Genomic DNA, 20,020 nt, shown 5'->3' with positions numbered 1-20,020 from the left:
CAGCTCCGTACTTTGTCGCGCGGACAGGCCGTAAACAACCGTGCAGATTTCTTTGTCCTCTTACCCTCAATGACACGTGTGGCTTGCAATGCTGCGGTTCAACAAGTCACAGGTCGGGAGATGCAAAGGTCTGTGAACTGTATGCAGTCATACCCAGCTCCTCTGGCTGTATAGTGACGGCCCCAAGATACATAAACCTTAGGTCCTAGGGGTAGGTTGCTCCTCACTCCCACATCCAGTTCAACAACTTCCATACCACAACCCAGCCTCCTCTGTCTGACGCCCAACGACAACAGCAGAGCCCTACCACACCCTCACTCATCTAGACAACGTCCCTTCTATCCCATTTCTGAAGCCACCGCCATTATGCGTTTCGCTCTCCGCCGTATGACGCGCCCAATCGCGCAGGTCGCCCGCCCCCGCCTGTACTCTAGGTGAGTCTTTGCCGACCCTGACCAATGGGGCTCCATTGCTGACATTAAAGGGGATTCGCATCGGCTCCCTTCCAGATTCCTGCCGATGTCCGCCCTCTCACGGACGCCGACAAGGCCGCTGTTGCCGCGACCGCCCCCATCCTTGCCGAGCATGGTGTGACCATCACCAAGGAAATGTACAAGGTGAGCATAAGAGCTTGACTGGGGTCCCGAGTCGGTGGGTCTGTGCGAACGTGGGCCCACCCGCGTGACGCCTGACTTGTTGCGCCTCCTACGCCTCTTTCGCACGGGCAACGGAATTTGTCAGCTGACGTGAACAGGTCATGCTCGCTAACAACCCCGACCTCAAGAACATTTTCTCGATCCCCGCCCAGAACAGTGGCGATCAGCCCAAGGCCCTGGCCGGATCGGTGCACGCGTACGCTGCCAACATCCACGACCTTAGCCCTCTTGTCCCGACCGTCATCCGCATTGCTGAGAAGCACGCCGCTCTTGGCGTCAAGCCCGAGCACTATGCGGTCGTTGCCGAGAACCTCATGGGCGCGATCTCGCGCGTCCTCGGAGATGCCTTTACCCCTCAGCTCCAGGATGCTTGGTACCAGGCGTACTGGCAGCTTGCCAAGATCTTCATCGACACCGAGGCCGACCTCTACGCCAAGGCTGCCTGGGACGGGTGGAAGGACTTCAAGATCACCGGTCACATGGACGAGACTTACCAGATTGCCTCACTCGAGTTTGTCCCCACCGACCCTTCGATGCTCCCTCTCAAGCCCTACAAGCCCGGCCAGTTCATCACCATCCGCGTCATGATTCCCGAGCTCGGCTTCTACCAGTGCCGCCACTACTCGCTGTCCGACTCGCCCGCGGAGGACCGCTACCGCGTCACGATCAAGCGCGAGGACCTTGACGGCGGCTCGGTTCCCGATGGTCTCGTCTCGACCCACCTCCACAAGCTCCCCATCGGCGCGACGATCCAGTGCGCGTTCCCCACGGGCTCGTTCCACCTTCCCAACCCTCTGCCCGAGCACGTCGTCTTCCTCTCCGGTGGTGTCGGCATCACCCCCAACATGTCCATGTTCAACACCTTGATCGAGGACGGTGCCAAAACCAAGATCTCGTGGATCCAGGCCGTCCAGACCAAGAACCACCACGTCTTCAAGCGTCACGTTGACAGGATCGTCGCTATGGCGGGTGGCCGCATCAAGTCGGAGGCCTTCTACTCGGAAGGCCCTGCTGAGGGTCCCAACACGCACGAGGGCTTCATCGACGTTGCTGGACTTGACGCTGAGACCCTGGCCCTCCAGGACCCCAAGGCCCAGTACTACGTCTGCGGCCCCGACGTGTTCATGACCACGATGGTCAGCGCTCTCAAGGCTCGTGGCGTCGACGCGGCCAACATCCACTACGAGGCCTTCCGCGCAGGCGAGGTCGAGTAAAAACACAGAATATATCTCTCAGGTGTCTAGTCCACGGCATGGGCGAGTAGGAGATTTATAACCAGCATGTATGTAAGAAGTGTATTTCGGCAGGATCGCCAGCGAGCATACGCGTTCATGGCAGGATATTTCAGAGAATCATCGTGACTGCGATCCATTCTACATATGATACAAGTTTCTCGTGGTCTACTGACGCGCGTCGGCAGCGGCAGCCCACTTGTCCATGCGCACGGCAGCGCGGTCGAGCAGGAACCGCATGTACATGCGGTGGAACTTTGTGCCAATCCAACCCCAAATTGTACCCTCCTTGAGGAAGGGCGTTTCGGCACTACCGTACGAGATCTTGACCTCGTTCGTCTTGGAGTTGGGAACACGGGTGCAAGTGAGCAGTTGAGCTCCGCCCATATCGTTAATCGAGCCCCAGAACACCATCGTGCTATCGGCTGACCTGCCTATGACGGGGAACAAGCCGGAAGCGTACCCAGTAGGCAGGGGTTCGGTAGGTGTGGCGGTCCCGCTAGCTGGCGTCGGCGGAGGCGTGTATGGTGTTGCGAGCGGCCGGCTGGCGAACTCGGGATCCTGGGGTTGCGGAACGGGAGCTACAGCCGGCGGGGGATCGATAGCCCACCCAAGATTGACATTGCGGAAGAGGAATGCCTCAAGACGCAGCGTCCATGTATCGTAGAACGCGGCAATGAACGTCTCGCGCGGATCCGCCCCGTGCGGGACGCGCGTGAGTGCCGTGACTTCAATTGGTCGAGTGAGACCACTCGGCCAAAGAGTTTGGGACGAGGGCGGCGCTGAGCTGCTATAGTGCAGTGGATAGCGAGAGACGAGGCGCCGCGTCTCGTAGGCCACGTACGCTAAGCCCGTGAGGGCGATGGTGCGCGGAATCGTGAATGTGAATGGTGACGATGAGGTCATTGTTGTCTGTTGTTGGTGGTGGCGTTTGGTTAGTAGCCTCTCCTCGGCCCATTTATGTACACCCACCCGCACGTCGCAACGTTCATGCAACCGCCATTCGCCACGGCGTACGGCGTCAAGTCAAGCAAGCCGAACGCGATATCTGGAGCGAGCGCGGAGCGGGCCGGATGGAGTGCGTTCGAAATTGTGGAATGGAGCAGACCGGAGTTGGCGGCATCCAGCCCGATTCGACCCGACCCTGTCTCTGGCACAGATGACGCTGCCAAGAGCCAAGATTACGGTGGGCCAGTAGGGACGATTTGGCATACCTACCATTGGATACCCCATATCCCAGGGTATTTGGCATGTATGCTTACTATTTAGAAAGCAGCGATATTTGGCAGATGTGGCGGCGCGTGCGGCGGCGCGGAGCAAGTCGCTCTACATCGCGATGCGAACCCGCACCGGCCGGAGAGGAACGTAGGTATCATGTACACGGCTCTGTCGTTTGCTAGAGACGCTTGCATTCGGATCCAGTCTGTCACTAGCCGCCTGCGGTTCGGTCAAACGACATGAATGCGCCTACTGTCACCTCGAGGCTCACATAGACTCTTGGTTCGGATCCGACCTGCGTTTCATCTTGGGTTCGTCACAAAGGTCGGCTCGAGGTGTCCGTTGCCGGCGAGGAGAACGACCCAACCAATCGGTGTTGACGACAGGTGGCCCGTGCATGGTTGTGGGAATTGTGCGGCGCCAAGTTTACGCGACAACAAGGGGTAAGCGTCAGTGCAAACACGCAGGTTCTGGGAGTGTGAACCTTGCATCGTCTAACCTTACCCACGTCCGCTAACTTTCAAACCATCCCCTCTGCGTTCCATAGCCCAGTGCGAGGGGTAGCACGGTGGTTCAATCGAGTCTTCTGGAGCTCTGACCCCGATCTCATCCCCGCCGTCTTCCTGGTCCACTTGCCCTGCGGCCGAGTAGTAATGTGAACTAGTAGTTGGAGGACTGGGGCTCGGAGTTGTGCCAACTTGAGGCGGTCCCAAGAACTGATTCTTGTACTCTGTCGCAAGGGGCGAGATCTCGCCGTCGCTCGCTGGATTAAGGGTGCCCTGTTGAGGCTTGGGCGAAAGTGGAGCCGGAGGTTCCGGTGGCGATTCGAAGCGCACGGCCGACGGGGTGGGGCTCTTGGTTACCTCCGGGGTAATTGATCCCAAAGCTTCTGGAGGTGGAGTCGATAGTGAGGGACGGGGCGCTCGGGTCCCTCTCGAATGCCTGGTTTCAGCACGCGATCTCATCGGGCCGTACTTCCTCTCTGAGACGGGGCCTAGTTGGTGTTCCTCATCTTTGCCTTGGTAGGGATCGACACGATCACGTTGCAGCCGACGTTGACGTAGACCGCAACAGAACCAGAAGATGGCGAGGAGGGTCAGGATGGCCAAGAGGCCAAACACGCCGCCGAGGACGCCGCTGACGATCGCGCTTGTGCTGTTCGCAGAACGCGTATGGGGACGGATGGGCGGTTCGTTAAGGCACTCGCCACCGCTACTGTCAACTCGGCAACGGATTCGCTCACCAGTCCAGCGCATATCCCCAGCTGCCAAGGTAAATAGCACCTGCGGTTGGGGAGATGTTGACGGTGTACCGTTCGTGACGATCCAGCGTCACAGTGTAGAGCAGCGTCGTGTGGTCGGTGACCTCGGAATCTGTATTCCCCTCAAACGTGGGTCTCTTAGATGGGTAAATGTCGATTGTGAAGTTGCCAGCACCTGGGGCGACGAGACCACGCAGCTCGAAGGCGACTGTGTTCTCGGGTAACTCAATGGCGATGTACGTTTTCCCCTGACCCTCGGCCAATGCGTACGGCGCTGGAGTCAGCGGGGCCTCATACCCACACACCAAGCGCGCCGTTTGCGACGACCCACTCCCCACCGAGGGTCAGCCCGTCAACGACGGCAAGTTCCCCATCCAACGTGAAATCTACTTGCGTGAGATCTGTCCTGGTGTCAGCTTGTTCAAAACCCGACATACGGCCCATCCAACGTAACACCGGCCATGCGCACGCCACCCACGACGCTCACATTGACCGAGTGCAACCCGGCCACCAGCTTGCCCTCCATGGGTGAGGAGAGGTTGACTGGGACTGGCATCGCAACTCCGTCGACGGTGACGTTGGCGCTGGATACAACGTCCCATAACGCGTCAACAGTGAATGCGGATCCAACGAATGTGAACGCCATCCCTACTGGCGTGGACGAGTTGGCGGTGGCGACGGTGCTGTTACCCGATTCCGAGAGCGTCCACGCACCCCGCGGCCAGAATTCCAGCATCGGCGAGTGGGGCGGAACGCTCACTGCCGCTGCCAGCAGTGTAAACCCTAGCGCCAGGAGTCGGAGTATCATGTGTGTCAGTGAAACGATTCAGTGAATGTGAGACACCAAGTGGCAAGGTCATTGCATGGAGTGAACTGCTATGCCACCGAGGCCAGCGGTTTGTGAGTGGACGCCCCAACGTCAGTGGCGGTGGGTTGGGGCGCAGAGACAAAGGATGTGATGAAGAGACGTGAAGTACAGGGAGATTGGGCGTTGTCTAGCGGAATGTAGCGGACGCGTTCTGGTATGAAGCAAGTGCAGGGGGTAATGTTGATGCTAAGCGCAGATTCAAGACTTGAGGGCACGAGTGAGAATCGAACCTTTGCTCACAACTGCAAGAATTGCGGGGCCCACCAATGTTCCTTTCACTAACAGGCACGGCCTCCACCGCAAACTTTCTGAGCGAATGCATCATTTTGACCAGTCGATGGGCTCAAAGATCAACAACTACAATGTCCTTCACCATCCCCGCACACCTTCCCCCGCCGAGTGACGGCTCGGCCTCGGACTCGGACGACGGCGCGTCCGACTGGGCCTCGTCCCTTGGTGATGCGCGGCACACCCGCGGTCTCTTCGGCGAGACCGTCTACGCATCCCCTGAGGCGGCGCTCGCGGCGGCCAAGGAGGAAGGTTTCGACCTTACTGCGACGGCGAGCAGGCTCGGACTGGACGTGTACGGACGCATGCGGCTGATCAACCTCATCCGTCGGGACGGGTTGACTGTTGCGGACGTGGCCAAGATCGCAGCGGACGACGAGCGGTTGAAAGACGATCAGCTGCTCATTCCTGTGGTGCCGGACGACCCGCTGCTGCAACTCGATGACGAGGAGTGGTCGGATGACGAGGAGCCAGAGAAGGAGGAGGCCTCGGGCTCCGCTGCTGCCGAGATCGCCCGCCTTCGCAAGGAGGTCGAGATGCTGCGCGGCATCGTTGAGCGCAGCGTCCAGGATGAAGGAAAGGGCAAGAAGCGTGACGACGACACCCACTACTTTGACTCGTACACCCACAACGAAATCCACGAGATTATGCTCAAGGACACGACACGGACAGTGACGTACGCGCGCTTCATCCTAAGCAACCCGCGCGCATTCCGGGACAAGGTCGTCCTCGACGTCGGGGCGGGAACAGGCATTCTGTCCAGTGAGTCTGGGACCAGTTTGGTGGGGCAAGACTGACACCAGTGTTCGCGGCCAAGGCTGGAGCAAAGCACGTGTACGCCATTGAGGCGTCCAACCTCGCATCCAAGACGCGTGAGAACATCCGCGAGAACGGGCTCGGCGACGTCATTACGTGAGCTAGAAACAAGGAGATGCAGCTGACAACAGTGTGATCCAGGGCAAGGTCGAGGACATTGCGCTGCCCGTGGACACGGTCGACGTGATCATTTCCGAGTGGATGGGTTACATGCTGCTGTACGAAAGCATGTTGGACTCTGTGCTGGTCGCGCGTGACCGCTTCCTCGCTCCTGGCGGTCTGATGGCGCCATCCCAAACGCGCCTCGTTATCAGCGCGATCACGGGCGACCGGGTGTTCCGCGAGCGCATCGACTTCTGGGACAACGTGTACGGCTACAACATGAGCAGTGCCATGAACGGCGTCTACTACCCCGATGGGGTGATCGACATTGTCGACCGCGAGGAGGTCGTGACGTCCGAGGCGGTGGTGCGGGACATCAACACCCACAACGCGACGCCTAAGAGCCTCGACTTTCACGCCGACTTTGAACTCGTCTCCACCTCGAACAAGGAGGAGACGGTGCGCGCGTTCCTCACCCACTTTGACACGTTCTTCAGCCCTATTTCGGGGATCGAGGGGCACGTGTCCCTCTCGCACCCCGTGCACATTCACGAGTTCGCGGACGATCTGTACAAGAGCGAGGTGGCGCCGCTCAACAGTGCCGACGCCAACGCTGTGAGCTTCACCACTGGCCCGCGCGGCCAGCCCACACATTGGAAGCAGGTATCGTTCCTCCTCCGCAAGCCGTTTACGCTCGCCGCCGGGCAACGCGTATCAGGTCGCTTCTTCTGCCGCAAGTCGGTGACCAATTCGCGCGAACTCGATGTTGAGATCCACTACGCCGTTGGCAGCAAGCCAGAGGGCTACACTGTACAGACGTACACGGTGGCGTGAGGAGTGTTTCGCCCGTTCCCGCACGTGTCGGCGTTGGCCGATAGGAGTGGCCTGGGACGCAGGCACTGCGAGGATGAGATCGCGGGCTCACGCGGAGCCCGAGCTAGATGTAATGGGAGTCGTATCATTTACACGGGTCGGACATGCCGGGGCGGGTATGGCAGTGCTACAACTGACCGCATGACCGAGGGGATGATTGACGAAATTGACGACAAGCCACTGACGACCATCAAGCGTCATGCGCCACCGCAGCGACAGCCTTGAGGGGCGTATTCCGTCTGCTGCCCGGATGATCACAAGCGCAATGCTCGCCCCGGGCATGGGGCGATCCGATCATATACCCCATCCCCACAACGTACGCCATCAACACATCTCGCGCCGCCGTGGGTAGGGGCATCAACGATCAATGTCCTGTAAGGTGAGGCCGCACCTGACATAAGAGCTCTGCACTGGCAGTTGACAGTGTCCCTTGCCACCAACAATGACTTACCCCTACGTTTGTCCCTACCAACCCTACGCACACCATCTAGAGTGGCCTCCGCCATCCTCACCAAGGATGCCGGTGTATATCCCCAACGGGGTGACCGTCACGTTCGACCGTGGCGGCGTACTTCATCCCCCGGTCGAGGAGCGGCTTTCTAACGAGCGTCGACGCGTCCCCGGTGATCGTCGCGAGGTCGGCCGCGATTCAAGTGTTCGCGAGTGGCGTCACCACTGCCACACCGAGCATCATGGCCAGATGGGCGACAGACGACACCGCAGTGAGCGCGAGGGCGAGAGTAAGAGTGAGAACCGTCCCTATCGGCCGCAGCAATCGCGTCAGATAGATGCCACCACGTCCCACAACGCTCAGGACGGCACAGACACTCCATCGGACACCCAGTCGATCGTGGCCCAAGCCGGATCCTATTTGGGCTCGCGTAGGCGTCACATTCGCCGAGCCGAGCTGTCTCCTCTACGTTCGCCCCCGGCTCACCAAGAGGAATCAAGCCGTGCGGCACGTGCCCACGACGACGCCGAGACGACTAACCGTGCCCGCCAGACTCTTCGCTGGGTCCGCGGTCTCGTCCCTGGTCTAGCCCCACCTGGCGCGACACCGCCACTCTCTCCCATCTGCTCCTTCCCACCCGGCTACTTTGAACAACCAGTCGAGCCCTCCCGACCCCAATTCCGACGCCAGAGCAGCTGGGGCAACTATGTACGCAAGCTATCGCCCGCCAACCTCGGGTGGCAGACTACGCCACCGCCAGCGTACCAGGCACCGCCTACTGTTTACGCCGAGCCAGTGCCGTCCCAAAAGACCCCAACAGCCTCAAAGGCCCCACAGCTTCCTGCTACTGTCACACCACTGGCTGCGGACTGGTCTCCACCTGTACCACCGTCTCCCAGGATATACACGCAATACCCTCCACCTCCACAACCTCCTCCTCCAGCGCCGGAGCGGGCCCGCCGGCGCCAGCACTCGCCAGCGTGTTTCTTCGATAGCGTGGCGGCGGCATTCCGGCCGCGCAAGGTGCGGTTTGCGGACGGTGGCCAGCCTGGATCAAGTGTGGTGGGTGGCTAGGCAGTGGGGTTGGGTAGGATAGCGATCGAGTAGAGCAGAATAATGTGCAAGGTATGTCAGAACCTATGAAGCTGGCTTATCTTGACGGGGACCGTGCAGAGTCTGTCGTGATATCTGAGTCATGAGTTGTGTTAATTGGACGATTGAACACTGTTTGTGATAGGTGACTCGCGCTGAGCGTTGTGAGTGGCTTCTCACCTCCACCTCTCGCACCTCGTTTGTCATCCAAACCGTATCCCTCGTTGTATTGGGTCCTCCAACCCCACATTATCTCACTCTTACTCTTCACCATGACTCGATCAACCTCGGCAAACTCACACTCCTCCCACTCGTCATTGTCCTCCAATCTGTACCCTGGAAGGTATTCTCGGCGGCATCGACAATGGGCACCAGGAGCGTGAGTCCGTGCGCTCTCCTCTCACGCCACCGCGTCACTTGTCGGGACCGTCTGGGGCGATGGGATTGGGGAAGGCAAGGGTTTAGTCGGTCACGGTGCTGTGAAATGAGTCACAAAGGTCAGTCGTGCAACGTGGGCGGGATGAACGGCGTGGGTTTGAGGCCGAGGGTGGCAAGAGATTAGTGACTCACAGTCAAAAGGAATGCTCATCACTGTTTCTCTGACTCTTTCTCTTCTTCACGCATACCTTGAAACACCAACCCAAAGGTTCTCATTGCACAGACAGTATCAGTACAAAGCGCTTCGCTTCGACCTCCAGGACGTCTAGGCCACTCACAGCTACCGTCACCTCGGACACGGCCAGTGGCAACAAACACCTTCCCTGGCACAAGACTACCACTCGTACGCACATCTTCCTTTGGCTCTTTGGACAACCCCCTCACTCTAGGCCTGTCTCATCCTCCCGCTTGCCTTACTGCACATTGAACCGCATCACTACCAAGAGAACATCTACTTCTGCCCACCATGTGTCCTGGAACCCCTTGCTGCGGCGTTCCCTACTGTGACCCTGTGTGGGTCAACAGCCACGGTACGCACACCGACTGGGTACACATCGGCGGTGGCCATCACTTCCGTGCGCACGAGAACCGCACGGCCAGCGGGCGCGTCGTGCACACACACGAGGCCAGAACTGACGGCTTCGTCAACATGCGCTACGAGTCGTCAGGCGATCGGCAGCAGTGGGTGATTGACGCGAGCACGGCACCAGGTTCAGCGGGCGCCATTCCGGTCCCCTGTCGCCCCCTCTCGAATCCGGCACCAGCGTCGGTGGCGGTCCCGGCCTTAGTCCCTGTGACCACACACACTCACACGCACACGCACACATACCCCAGAGCGCCTCTGATGTGTGGCCCTCTGTCGAGCTTCTGTTCGTGGATCAAGCCCGACGGAAGCAAGGCTGCCTCCGACGCTCAGGCGGCCAAGGCTCAGGCTGCCAAGGCCAAGGTTGCCGCCGACGCGCTGGCCGCCAAGGCCAAGAGAGACGCCGCTGCCAAGGAACTCGCCGACGCCAAAGCGCACTACGAGGCGATCCTCACCAAGATCCACGAGGGCAAAAAGGACGACGAGTGGGCTCGCTACTGGGCTGATCTTGGACGGTATTACAACAACATTGGGCACCAGACGGAAGCCAAGGGATCAGTGAGAAGCGACTGGGCGCGACTGGGCGCTTTCGACATCAACAACTTCTGGGGCTATCCCAAATCGTAGCGCGACGACAGCAAGGGAAAAGATGGAGTGGGCGTAGCAAGGCGGGATGAGCTAGGTTGTAGAAAAGGGGAAATGTTGTATAGGTTTAAATGGGTCGAGTGAACTGCCATACTGTCGGCATGTAGTGGTGAAGGCGATGAGGGTTTGAGAAGAGCTGGCGGAACCCCGTCTCGCGATTATGGCCTGCTTTGTGCCGGAGGTCTGAGCTTGCGACTTGGTGTCGCGTTGTAACCCCTTAAGTGTTAGGGCCTGGGTCAGAGCTCCAAATGCTGTTGACATTGGTCCATCCGTGAGTTGTGAGCTGTGAGTTGGGAGCCAAGCACGTCGTTGAGGATGGGCTCTGGCTCTCAACGGAGACGTCTGTGCGACCCATATTCCACTCGAGTCTAAAAGCGAGTTTAACCGTTTATGCGCTGATGCCGGCGACAGCCATGCAAGTCTGCTTGCATACCCCTTTATGCAAGCAGCTATTACAGTGAGACGTCGACGCTGCTGGGTCCTGCTGGGTCCTGCTGGGTAACCGGGAGACATGCCAACTCACATGCGTATCCAACCTGCAGACAAACTCATTCCACGCCGACAACCTGAAGTCATACAATTCCGCAGACAACCTGCGAGTCATCAAGGCGTTCTCGTAGACCCCAGACGCCGGGGGTGTACTTTTTGGAATATCAGAATCTCTAGGACAAACCTTACTCCTAAGCACGGACCAAATCGCACGGGACAAGTGGCATCGCATCTCGTCCAGGCTCACCCTCGTCCTCAGGCCCTCCCTCGGCCCTCCCCCACACCCACACCCACCATCAACATCTCACTCCATTGTGGAGACTTGGACACGCCCTCCCGTCCCCCTCCGTTAGAGTTTTCTAGAGTGTTTTAGGAGATTCCGGGCATACCAAGTTCTGGAGAGAGTCTCCGCACGGGCCTCTGAAACTGCCAAAAACCTGAAAAACTCGGACCCGCACCGTGTCCTGTTTCGAGTCGCATGAAACGCCTACACTGCCACGTCACGGGCGTCGACGTGTCAGCGGCCCCATCCCATTCGGTTCCGTGCACGTTCAAGCTATCCGATTTAACCAGCCCAGTTTGTTTATTGTGGCGGTAATCCCTTAGAATAGACGGCCAGCGCATTCCCCCGCACAGACAGGGGAAAGGTAGTGACGTCTTGGCTTGCACTGCTAAATTGACTATGACGGCTTGGCGCATGATGAGAGGGCATTTGGACACGTCGTGCCGTCGACTGGTGACTCTCTTTTGCCACCAATCAACACTCGAGCCCCGACTGATTCGCCACCGCTGGCCGCTGGACACAAGATGCCACCAATGGTCCTGAAAGGGTCCGAGTCGAACGAGAGGGTTATCGGTAATAAGAGAGGGCTAACGGTAATAAGATAAACCAGATATTGATTAATCGGTTATGAGATGAGTGCTGGAAACCGAGGAACATGGACATGAAATACTCTGAGTGTCATCAACATCCAAGGTCAATGGGTATATATAGTACAACTTCTTCATCTTTCCCCAACCCAACCCATCTCTATCCTTGACGAACACACTCACGATAACTCGTTGTTACCCATCGCCGCTCACTCACACCATCCGAGGTACTCATCACACCACCACACCACCACATCACCACTCACGCCCACGCCACCACTACACGCCCACGCCACCGCCAACCTGGGCACCAAGTCACTTGCCTCGCAGCCCTCGTGGCTCAGTCCTCCCTGTCCGTCGTGGCGCGACCTCCCGATGCAACTTACAGCTATACCCCTCACGGCCGGGGCACTTGCACTGCATAATGGGTCTCTCTGCTTCTGTTCTGGCTGCATCGCTTGGCGTGGGCCCAAGAAGATTAAACACACCTACAGTGTCGTCGTGGAGAACGGCGGCGTCCTCGTGTCGCCCCGTCGCTTAGAGCGGACGAACAGCACCATGAACTCGTACCCGCCGTCGTCGACTGGCGCCGTCGTCAATTTCGACCCTACCGTATACGACTCTATCACCCGTACCGAGAGTCGTCGGCGAGACAGCACCGAGCGTCGTGAGAGACTCCAGCCTCAACCTCCCTCGACCACTCGGCCTCCTCCCTCCGACCCCCTCCCCATCCCCATCCCCATTCCGCAACACACTCGCAAGAGTCGCGACAGTCGCCATCCCAACGACGCAAAGTATATCCAGCCAAACGTACCGCGTAACTCGCTCGATGTCTACCGCTCAAGACTGGAGCGCCACATGTCCAACCTCAACCTCAACGTCAGTATCAGTATCAGCCCGCCAGAGCCCGCACCGCCACACCTTCCCAAGCAACGCGTCCGCTTCATCCTCGACGGTCGAATCAAGTGAATACCCCTTTGGAAAGCACTGACACAAGGTACCCAGGGTACTGAGTAGTGTCGCCACCCGTTCAGCCGTATTAGGACTGAATCAACTCGGCTTCATGTTGTGGCCGTGCGTGAAGAAGCCATGTACCTCCCAACCCTGGTTCCAGGTGCTGGTGTGCAGTAGCCGTTGTACTATCTTGTACTTGTATACTTTAACCTGTTGCATTTCTGTGATTGTGTGCATTGGATTGGCTCGCTCCGGTTGGAGAAAGCCGTGATTGGAATGGAACGATTCGAAGGTCTGTGCGCAGCCGTACTTCTCGGACCGAGGGCTGGCCGTTACGTGCTTCCCTTTCCGGGGGTTTGCACCCATGCCGATGCACTTCATTGGGCTTGGAGTGGGTCGATAGCGCGACGCGGAGAGTAGGAGAAATACCCAACTGAGACCTGAGACGCGGCCGGCTTCTGAACCTGGTCGGTCCCTCCTACTTTACATATCGCCTGCTCGCACGGGCTTGGGGGTTGCTCTCGCGATGCAAGATCGCCCCATTACCAAATCCAGCCTTTTCAGGCCTTTCACAATTAGCCTCAATGGCCACGTGCGGTCGAAAGATAGATGCAAGCATATCAAGCTCGCAAAGCAACGATTCGCCCCACGGTATGTTTACTCGCCCAAAGAATAATATACATTTTGCTAGAACCCTATCCCGCCTCGTCAGACCGACTCGGCTTTGCTGGTCTGCGCCTTTTCATGCCCATATTCGACCTGGAGGCGCTCGACAATAGTGCGCATACGTTCGGCATCATGCGTCGCGTCGCTCGACTTGAACACTCGGTCCATGGCCTCGAGACTGACGTTCCGCGTCTCGGGCAAGATCCAAACCGCATACGCCACGCCCATGAGCATGAACCCCAAAAAGAATAGGTATGTGCCAAACCCAATCCCCTCCAGCATGGGAGGGACGAAGAGCGAGACGCAGAAGTTGGTCATCCAGTTCGTGGATGCGCCGAGGGCCGTTCCGGCCGCACGCGCACTCATCGGCATGATCTCGGAGATGACAACCCATGAACAGGGGCCCCAGCTGTAGCCAAAGTTGAAGATGTAGAACCAGATGAAGGCGGCGGATGCCCATGCCGCACCGCCGCCTTCGTGGGCGGCCCATTTGGATGCGTTGGTGGCGGTGAGGATGCCGACGATGAGAAGACATAACGACATGCCAAGACCGCCGATGATGAGGAGAGGGCGACGACCGATCTTGTCGATGTAAAGAATGGCAGGGAACGTGGCGATGAACATGGAGATACCGACGACTCCCGAGGCAAGGAGCGAGACAGAGGTATCGCCCAGACCGAGAGATTGGAAAATTGTCGGCGCGTAGAAAACAATTCTGCAAGTTAGTGACTGAATGCGCACAGGACTCACGCGTCAATACCGCTCATCTGCTGGAACCACATCATGAGGCAGGTGATGGCCGTGCGGCGGAACATGGGCCACGACTTGAACAGGTCGGCGACCTGGGCGACCTGGAGGACAAATGGCCGACCGATAGCGTGGGGATGTTTCTCAGCTGCCGTCTCCTGCTCGAACACGGCGTCGGCCTTGATCTCGAGGAACTCTAGGCGGACCACCTCGTCGTCGACCGAGCGACCACGAACACGCGAGAGAACTTGGAGAGCCTCTTCGTCTCGGCCTTGTTTGAGGAGCCAGCGGGGCGAGTATGGAATGAACAATGTTGCTAGGGCGAGCAGGATTGATGGAACAGCTTGAATGGCCAGTGGGAGACGCCACGAAACCGAATTTGTCTCGCTGATATGGTTGGTGCCAAAGCCGATCCAGTACGACAACATAATACCAAACGTGACTGAGAGTTGGAATGTTCCGACCATTGTACCGCGGACTTCGGCGGGCGAGATCTCGGAATTGTACATTGGAACAGCGGTGGTCATTGATCCGACCGCGAGGCCGATGAAGAATCGGCCAGCGAAGATCATCTCGGGATTCATGGCGGCCGTAGTGATGATTGCGCCCATGAGAGAGATGAGAGCGCCGCCGAGGATGGACCAGCGGCGCGAGAACCTGTCGCAGCAGTACCCATTGATAAGGGAACCAATCCATCCGCCCAGAGCCAACACGGCAACCGTCCAGCCCTTATACGCTGCGTCGTCGATAATCCGGCCAAAAGCAGCTACATGCTATCCATCAGCATTGATATCGTAATTCACATACCTTGAAACTTGGCATCACCATACACTGGCCATAGGCGCCCTGCTGGTATCCGTAGCAGAGGCCGCCCTGTGCCGTCGCCATCGCAATGAGGAACAGGCGTGGGTTCTTCAACAGTCCCGCAACACCCGATGGGCCGGCGAGTTGAGCGCGTTTATCATCTAGCTCGATGACGTCGCGGCTCATCCGCCGCCCGACGTCATGTACTTGTGTCGTCTTGTCAGAGTCGGACATGTTTTTCTTTGTGAATGGGGATATTTTCTGAAACCAGATGTGTTATATGTCTCCTCTGCATGTGGAGCCCGGGGCACCGACGCAGGCACACGGGGCGCCCAGTGGCCCGCGAGGTGCATTGTGCAACGAGGTCTGCTGGCATGCTAGCATGTGGGCTAAGCAAATTCTGGGCGCATACCTACTCCACTCCAGGACGGCGACTAGGAACATTACGCCGGCGACTTGTTGTCACGTGGACGCCGGCAACTTGGCAAATGGGTCAGCGGCCTCCACTTGTCGACTGAAATTGTGATGCACGTCGTGAGAACGAGTGGTCGCCGTGGTCTAGTACTCGGTAATGCTGGGACATCGCCAAGCGTCTGTGTCTTGTTGTGACGTAAACGTGTCTTGTTGTGACGTTAGTCTAAGTCGCCGGTGAGTTGCAAGTGGGGGACCCGTTTGCAGCCAGCACAAGGAACGTCCTACCAGAGTTGGTTGGTCAACATGCGGTTTGTTGGTCAACATGGGGTTTGTTGGCCCCGGGTCTAGGCCGGCTCGAAGAGGACCATGCTCGAGATCTCAATTGTTCTCATGCCGATAAAGGGACAATTGGCCCAAGGTCTGTGGGGGACCGGGAGCAGGCGAGGAGGCCCACCGGGTAGAGCCGAACGGAGTGAGATACGGCTTCGTCGAGAGGGGCGCATTGCCACGCACGTCCTCCATATGCCTCCGGTCTTCTCCATCGAGGATGTCGGAACCAGTCAACGTCACCGGAAGCCAGCCCACATGGCTGAGGGAATTTTGTTTTCCATGGCTCCAACAACATCATCTCCTCGCTAGTATATCGGTTAGTATATTCGCCTCTCAGTAGAGAGTGCTGGAGCCTCTAAAGCACAGCGTGACCGCGAAAGAGCAGGGTTCAACTCCCTGGCGGGGAATATCTTTTGGTTCACAGTCGGAGGCAGAGGTTTGGAGAAAACGAATCTGCCGCAATTTGATCCCGGCAGGTTTGGTTTTGATCGGAAGCCTGGGTGGAGGTCGGGTGGAGGTCGTCCAGACGTCAAGTGGGATAGGGTTCGTGTCAGAAGACAGGTGCGCAAGAAGGATGCGAGCAGATTCCCAGCCAACGCTTCCGTCCTACTGGTATACATACCTGCTTTTGTTAGATCGCAAGGCGCATCTTCGAAGAGTTGGTCAGTGCGTGAGCCTGCGTGAGCCTTTGGGCAGCATGTTCTCCAGCCAGCTTCATGTCACTTTAGTTGTTCTGTTGCTCTATGGTCTCTACTAGTCGCCCCCCTGCATGCTGGTAGGCTTGAGGCGGAGGTGTGGGTCGGTCCAGAGGGTCCAGCCCATGACTAAGTCAGCGTTGTTGCGCCAGACTAGACCCACTGAAGAAGCTGCCGGCGACCGCGGTCGTGACGAAGAAGAAGAGGGGGTAGCTGAGGTAAGCGGTGGGAGGGGGGGGGGGGGGGGAGGGAAGGGAGGGGAGAGAGGGGGGAAAGGAAAGGAGGGGGCAGGTGGGGTTGTAAAGGGAGGGAAGGGAAGGAGGGACATGTTGGCAGGGGCCATAGCTGCCGCTCGGACACCAATCGTGATACAACAGCAGGGTGTCTGTGGGGCATGTTGGGCCGGCGGTAGGCCGACCAATGACCAACGAAACTCAGGAAAGGATGGGTTGGTGGCGCCTCACAGGTCGACGGGGGTGTTGGCCATGAGCTGCTTCATCTGACATTAGCTGAGGCGGTAGGGGCAGGGGGGGGGGGGGGTCAGAAGGGGAGGGGGGAGGGGGGGGGGGAAAGGGAGAAGGAGAAGTGGGGAGGAGAGAAGGGGGAAGAGAGGAGGGGAGGAGAGGAGTGGGAACGAGAAGGCGCGGACTCACCTTGCTGGCCTTGGGAGCGGCTGCCGGGGCCGACATGGTGCGGACTTGGAGTGCGGGGCGGAGGCCGACGCGGGCGGCGGCAGTGGCGCGGAGGACGGGGCGGGCGAACATCTTGGTCGTTGCTAGGATGAGTCAACCCAGATGAAGCGCGAGGAGATGAGTGGTGAACGACAAGGAGGAAGTGAGAAGCGTCTTTTATACAGTACTGCGACCCCTCACTGATTCGCGCCCCATGTCTATTACCCATCGCCCATTGTTATTACCCATCGCCCATTGCCCACTTCACACGCACGCACCTCCGACGCCCCAATTAATACAGTGAATTGATACAGTACAGTTACAATCACATGGACGGGGCATGTTGCAGACCAAGGAAGTTGACGTCCCATTCCGCGTCCCATGCCAGACCAAAGGCAGCGGGATCGAGCTGGTCGACAGGCATCTGCACGCTGTTGTGGGGAGGCGGGGGAGGCTGTGCACCGAGCGAGTGCATGGCGCCAGCGAGTAATGGAAAGCCGTCCCAGAAGTTGACTTGTTCCGGTTGTAATGGTTCCTGGTAGGCAAACTGGCCTACTTCGTCCCACCACGCATCGGGAGTGGTCTTGGGCGGGCCTGCGACGTGTGCGCTGAGCGTGGGTGATGCCGCTGGTGCCGTGTGCGTCGGCGTCGTGCTTGCCAGACTTTGGAGGTGCGGGTTTCGGGGCGAGGGATCGCGCGGTGACGCACGGCTCTGGTGCGCCTTGTCCAGCAAAGCGTGGATGAAGCGTGCTAAATATGCCGGATGGCTGGAATGGTCGCCGCGCGCCGCCTCTCTGCATACTATCACGACTGGGGTTAGCAGTGATTCCAGGGGACATGGATTTCAACTACGTACCCTTGGTCAGTTTGCGCAGGACGCTGGCTTTGGCTGACGCGTCGAGGTACGCCATGAAGCGGATGAGGCGCACGACCGTTGACGCGACAGCGACAGAGTGCGCGTCCTCGATCATTGGCATGATGCCCTTGCGTCCGAAGCCATCGACGACAATGTCGAGCAGCTTAAGGCTCGTGCCTACGCACGAGTGCAGCAGCCCGATGCGGTGCTTGCGCGGTGCTAATGCCAGCGACGTGCATTCGACCAGCAGCTGGACTGCTAGTGTGGAGAAGTTGTTGATGCTCACACTCGTCGACGTCAGCGTCACGGCGTATTTGTCTGAGCGGAGGAAGTCGTGCGAGCGGTGCAGGTCCTCGAGCACGCGTCTCAGCCCCGAGCGAAGCACCTCGTAACTGCTGCGACAACTCTGGAGCTGCCGCACCTCGGATTGGAGGAGAGACGCCTTGACGGCAAAGTCGAGCTGGCCGTCCGACGGGAGGGGGTAGGGGATAGTGCGGATCCACTCGGTGACGTCGGGTGCCTTGTGCATCATGCTGGGGCGGTCGGAGAGCTGGGTCGCTGTCGAGTCGAAGCAGAACAGCGAGATCCACGTGCGCTCGCGGTCGATGGCGAGGCGCGCCTCACGTTCGTCGGCTGGTAGTGGTCGGCGTGGTGGGAGGTGCAAATCTAGCTGGTATCCGAGACGGATGGCGTGGCCGAGGCGCAGCCAGCCGCGCCCGTCCGTCGGCTTCTTCCAGTAATGCAGGATGCAGATGGCTTGGGCGAGTTCAATTGTCGCTACACATTCGGCGATGGCAGTCGACACCAGGCGGTTCGAGAACGCTAATACCGTCTCGTACAGTTCGGGCCGGAAGAATTTGGACGCAACAGTGAGCACAGCAGTGAAGAGCTCAAGGCTCGCCTGCCGCGTGTATGCAGCGGTGTGGATGGCCGGGTCGAGAAGGCAGACACACGTCTGCAGCTGGTCAAAGTAGTGCTGGAAGAGCGAGTCGCACTCGTCCATCGACAGGATGCCTAGTCCAATTAGGTCGTCCTTGCGCTCCATGGTGTTTGTGGGACTCTCGTCGACGCCCTGCTCTCGGTCCATGACGCCCGCAATACTGAAGATGGACCGGTTCGCCAACTCGTGGTACACCGAATGCGCGGGCTTGTCGAGGTGCGTGCTGTCGTCGTGCTCGTGCGCATGCTCGTCCTCGTCTGAGCTACCTAGTGATGGGCTGGGAGAGTTCCGCCGCGAGCCCGAGGCCGAGCCTCCTCGCACATCCGACATTGGGCGGATGGTGTTCATATCGAACCCGACGGCTGGAGACTGCGCAGCCGAACTTGGCGCGGTGCTTCGCTGACGTTTGACCGCCTGCTCGTCTGTGTCGGTCCGTCGCCGTCGCCCTCGTTGGTGGGCATAGTACACGCACTCAATGTTCAGGCGCGTACACCGCTGGCACCGCGTCGAGTTTGGGTCATCCGCGTCTACGCACTTGCACTGATGTCAGCGAGGTCTCGGAAGGCAAAGTACCTTGACAGCCCGACATCCACTGCAGCTACTGCTCTGTCAGTGCGCCCACTCACAGCACGTACACCTTGTTCTCGCCTGTTGCTGTCTTGGGTGCGCGCTTCCGGTGACCGGCCGAAGTCGACCCCCAGTTCCCACTCGCACTCACCCCGCCCCCACCTCCACTCAGGTGCTGCATCGAGTGCTCCGGTGTTCGGGCGGGGAACGCGCGCAGGTCCCTTGGTGATCCGCACGGTTCGTGTTCCGGAATTCGGGGCTTGGTGACGTCCACGGGTATGGAATTAACTGGCCGGTCCGCGGTGAGTTGAGGCTGCAACGATGACAGCAACGACGGCGACTTGAGTTGTGGACAAGAATGATGTGAGATATTTTGTCGGCTCCCACCGGTGACTGAACTGCGGGGCAAAAGGCGGGGGGTCGATTAATCAGGCACGAATCTCGTAAGGCCCATCCTCTAACGCAACTTGCTCTACTAACAACGCCGTCTTGCA

The 20,020-nt window shown here is 58.8% G+C and overlaps 10 protein-coding genes across 10 annotated transcripts; 5 read left to right on the top strand and 5 right to left on the bottom strand.

The window, feature by feature from the left end:
- Positions 1–366: 366 nt before the first annotated feature.
- YHB1 (uncharacterized protein) lies at positions 367–1,870 on the top strand (the record flags this gene model as incomplete). The annotated part of the gene is made up of 3 exons (XM_060601558.1): positions 367–434; positions 485–617; positions 755–1,870. The coding sequence occupies 3 exons, from the start codon at positions 367–369 to the stop codon at positions 1,868–1,870; spliced, it is 1,317 nt and encodes a 438-aa protein (XP_060458040.1).
- A 186-nt stretch (positions 1,871–2,056) lies between these two features.
- Positions 2,057–2,794, bottom strand: CcaverHIS019_0504020 (uncharacterized protein; the record flags this gene model as incomplete). The annotated part of the gene is made up of 1 exon (XM_060601557.1): positions 2,057–2,794. The coding sequence occupies one exon, from the start codon at positions 2,792–2,794 to the stop codon at positions 2,057–2,059; it is 738 nt and encodes a 245-aa protein (XP_060458039.1).
- A 1,551-nt stretch (positions 2,795–4,345) lies between these two features.
- On the bottom strand, positions 4,346–5,175 carry CcaverHIS019_0504010 (uncharacterized protein; the record flags this gene model as incomplete). Its single annotated transcript, XM_060601556.1, has 3 exons — positions 4,346–4,641; positions 4,673–4,773; positions 4,805–5,175. The coding sequence occupies 3 exons, from the start codon at positions 5,173–5,175 to the stop codon at positions 4,346–4,348; spliced, it is 768 nt and encodes a 255-aa protein (XP_060458038.1).
- Positions 5,176–5,597: 422 nt separating this feature from the next.
- CcaverHIS019_0504000 (uncharacterized protein) lies at positions 5,598–7,275 on the top strand (the record flags this gene model as incomplete). Its single annotated transcript, XM_060601554.1, has 3 exons — positions 5,598–6,285; positions 6,327–6,435; positions 6,471–7,275. 3 exons carry the CDS (start codon positions 5,598–5,600, stop codon positions 7,273–7,275), a joined length of 1,602 nt encoding a protein of 533 aa, XP_060458037.1.
- Positions 7,276–7,831: 556 nt separating this feature from the next.
- On the top strand, positions 7,832–8,839 carry CcaverHIS019_0503990 (uncharacterized protein; the record flags this gene model as incomplete). The annotated part of the gene is made up of 1 exon (XM_060601553.1): positions 7,832–8,839. One exon carries the CDS (start codon positions 7,832–7,834, stop codon positions 8,837–8,839), a length of 1,008 nt encoding a protein of 335 aa, XP_060458036.1.
- Positions 8,840–9,761: 922 nt separating this feature from the next.
- Positions 9,762–10,505, top strand: CcaverHIS019_0503980 (uncharacterized protein; the record flags this gene model as incomplete). The annotated part of the gene is made up of 1 exon (XM_060601552.1): positions 9,762–10,505. The coding sequence occupies one exon, from the start codon at positions 9,762–9,764 to the stop codon at positions 10,503–10,505; it is 744 nt and encodes a 247-aa protein (XP_060458035.1).
- A 1,752-nt stretch (positions 10,506–12,257) lies between these two features.
- Positions 12,258–12,851, top strand: CcaverHIS019_0503970 (uncharacterized protein; the record flags this gene model as incomplete). Its single annotated transcript, XM_060601551.1, has 1 exon — positions 12,258–12,851. One exon carries the CDS (start codon positions 12,258–12,260, stop codon positions 12,849–12,851), a length of 594 nt encoding a protein of 197 aa, XP_060458034.1.
- Positions 12,852–13,544: 693 nt separating this feature from the next.
- CcaverHIS019_0503960 (uncharacterized protein) lies at positions 13,545–15,287 on the bottom strand (the record flags this gene model as incomplete). Its single annotated transcript, XM_060601550.1, has 3 exons — positions 13,545–14,217; positions 14,253–15,022; positions 15,057–15,287. The coding sequence occupies 3 exons, from the start codon at positions 15,285–15,287 to the stop codon at positions 13,545–13,547; spliced, it is 1,674 nt and encodes a 557-aa protein (XP_060458033.1).
- A 1,263-nt stretch (positions 15,288–16,550) lies between these two features.
- On the bottom strand, positions 16,551–17,256 carry CcaverHIS019_0503950 (uncharacterized protein; the record flags this gene model as incomplete). Its single annotated transcript, XM_060601549.1, has 4 exons — positions 16,551–16,621; positions 16,656–16,705; positions 16,957–16,991; positions 17,146–17,256. 4 exons carry the CDS (start codon positions 17,254–17,256, stop codon positions 16,551–16,553), a joined length of 267 nt encoding a protein of 88 aa, XP_060458032.1.
- Positions 17,257–17,488: 232 nt separating this feature from the next.
- CcaverHIS019_0503940 (uncharacterized protein) lies at positions 17,489–19,707 on the bottom strand (the record flags this gene model as incomplete). The annotated part of the gene is made up of 5 exons (XM_060601548.1): positions 17,489–17,757; positions 17,872–17,973; positions 18,020–19,381; positions 19,495–19,499; positions 19,586–19,707. 5 exons carry the CDS (start codon positions 19,705–19,707, stop codon positions 17,489–17,491), a joined length of 1,860 nt encoding a protein of 619 aa, XP_060458031.1.
- Positions 19,708–20,020: the final 313 nt, after the last annotated feature.

Source organism: Cutaneotrichosporon cavernicola (assembly GCF_030864355.1).
Source record: "Cutaneotrichosporon cavernicola HIS019 DNA, chromosome: 5".
Taxonomy (NCBI): Eukaryota; Fungi; Basidiomycota; class Tremellomycetes; order Trichosporonales; family Trichosporonaceae; genus Cutaneotrichosporon; species Cutaneotrichosporon cavernicola.
The sequence above is the reverse complement of the archived record's forward strand: the minus strand, read 5'-3'. Positions and strand labels throughout refer to the sequence as shown.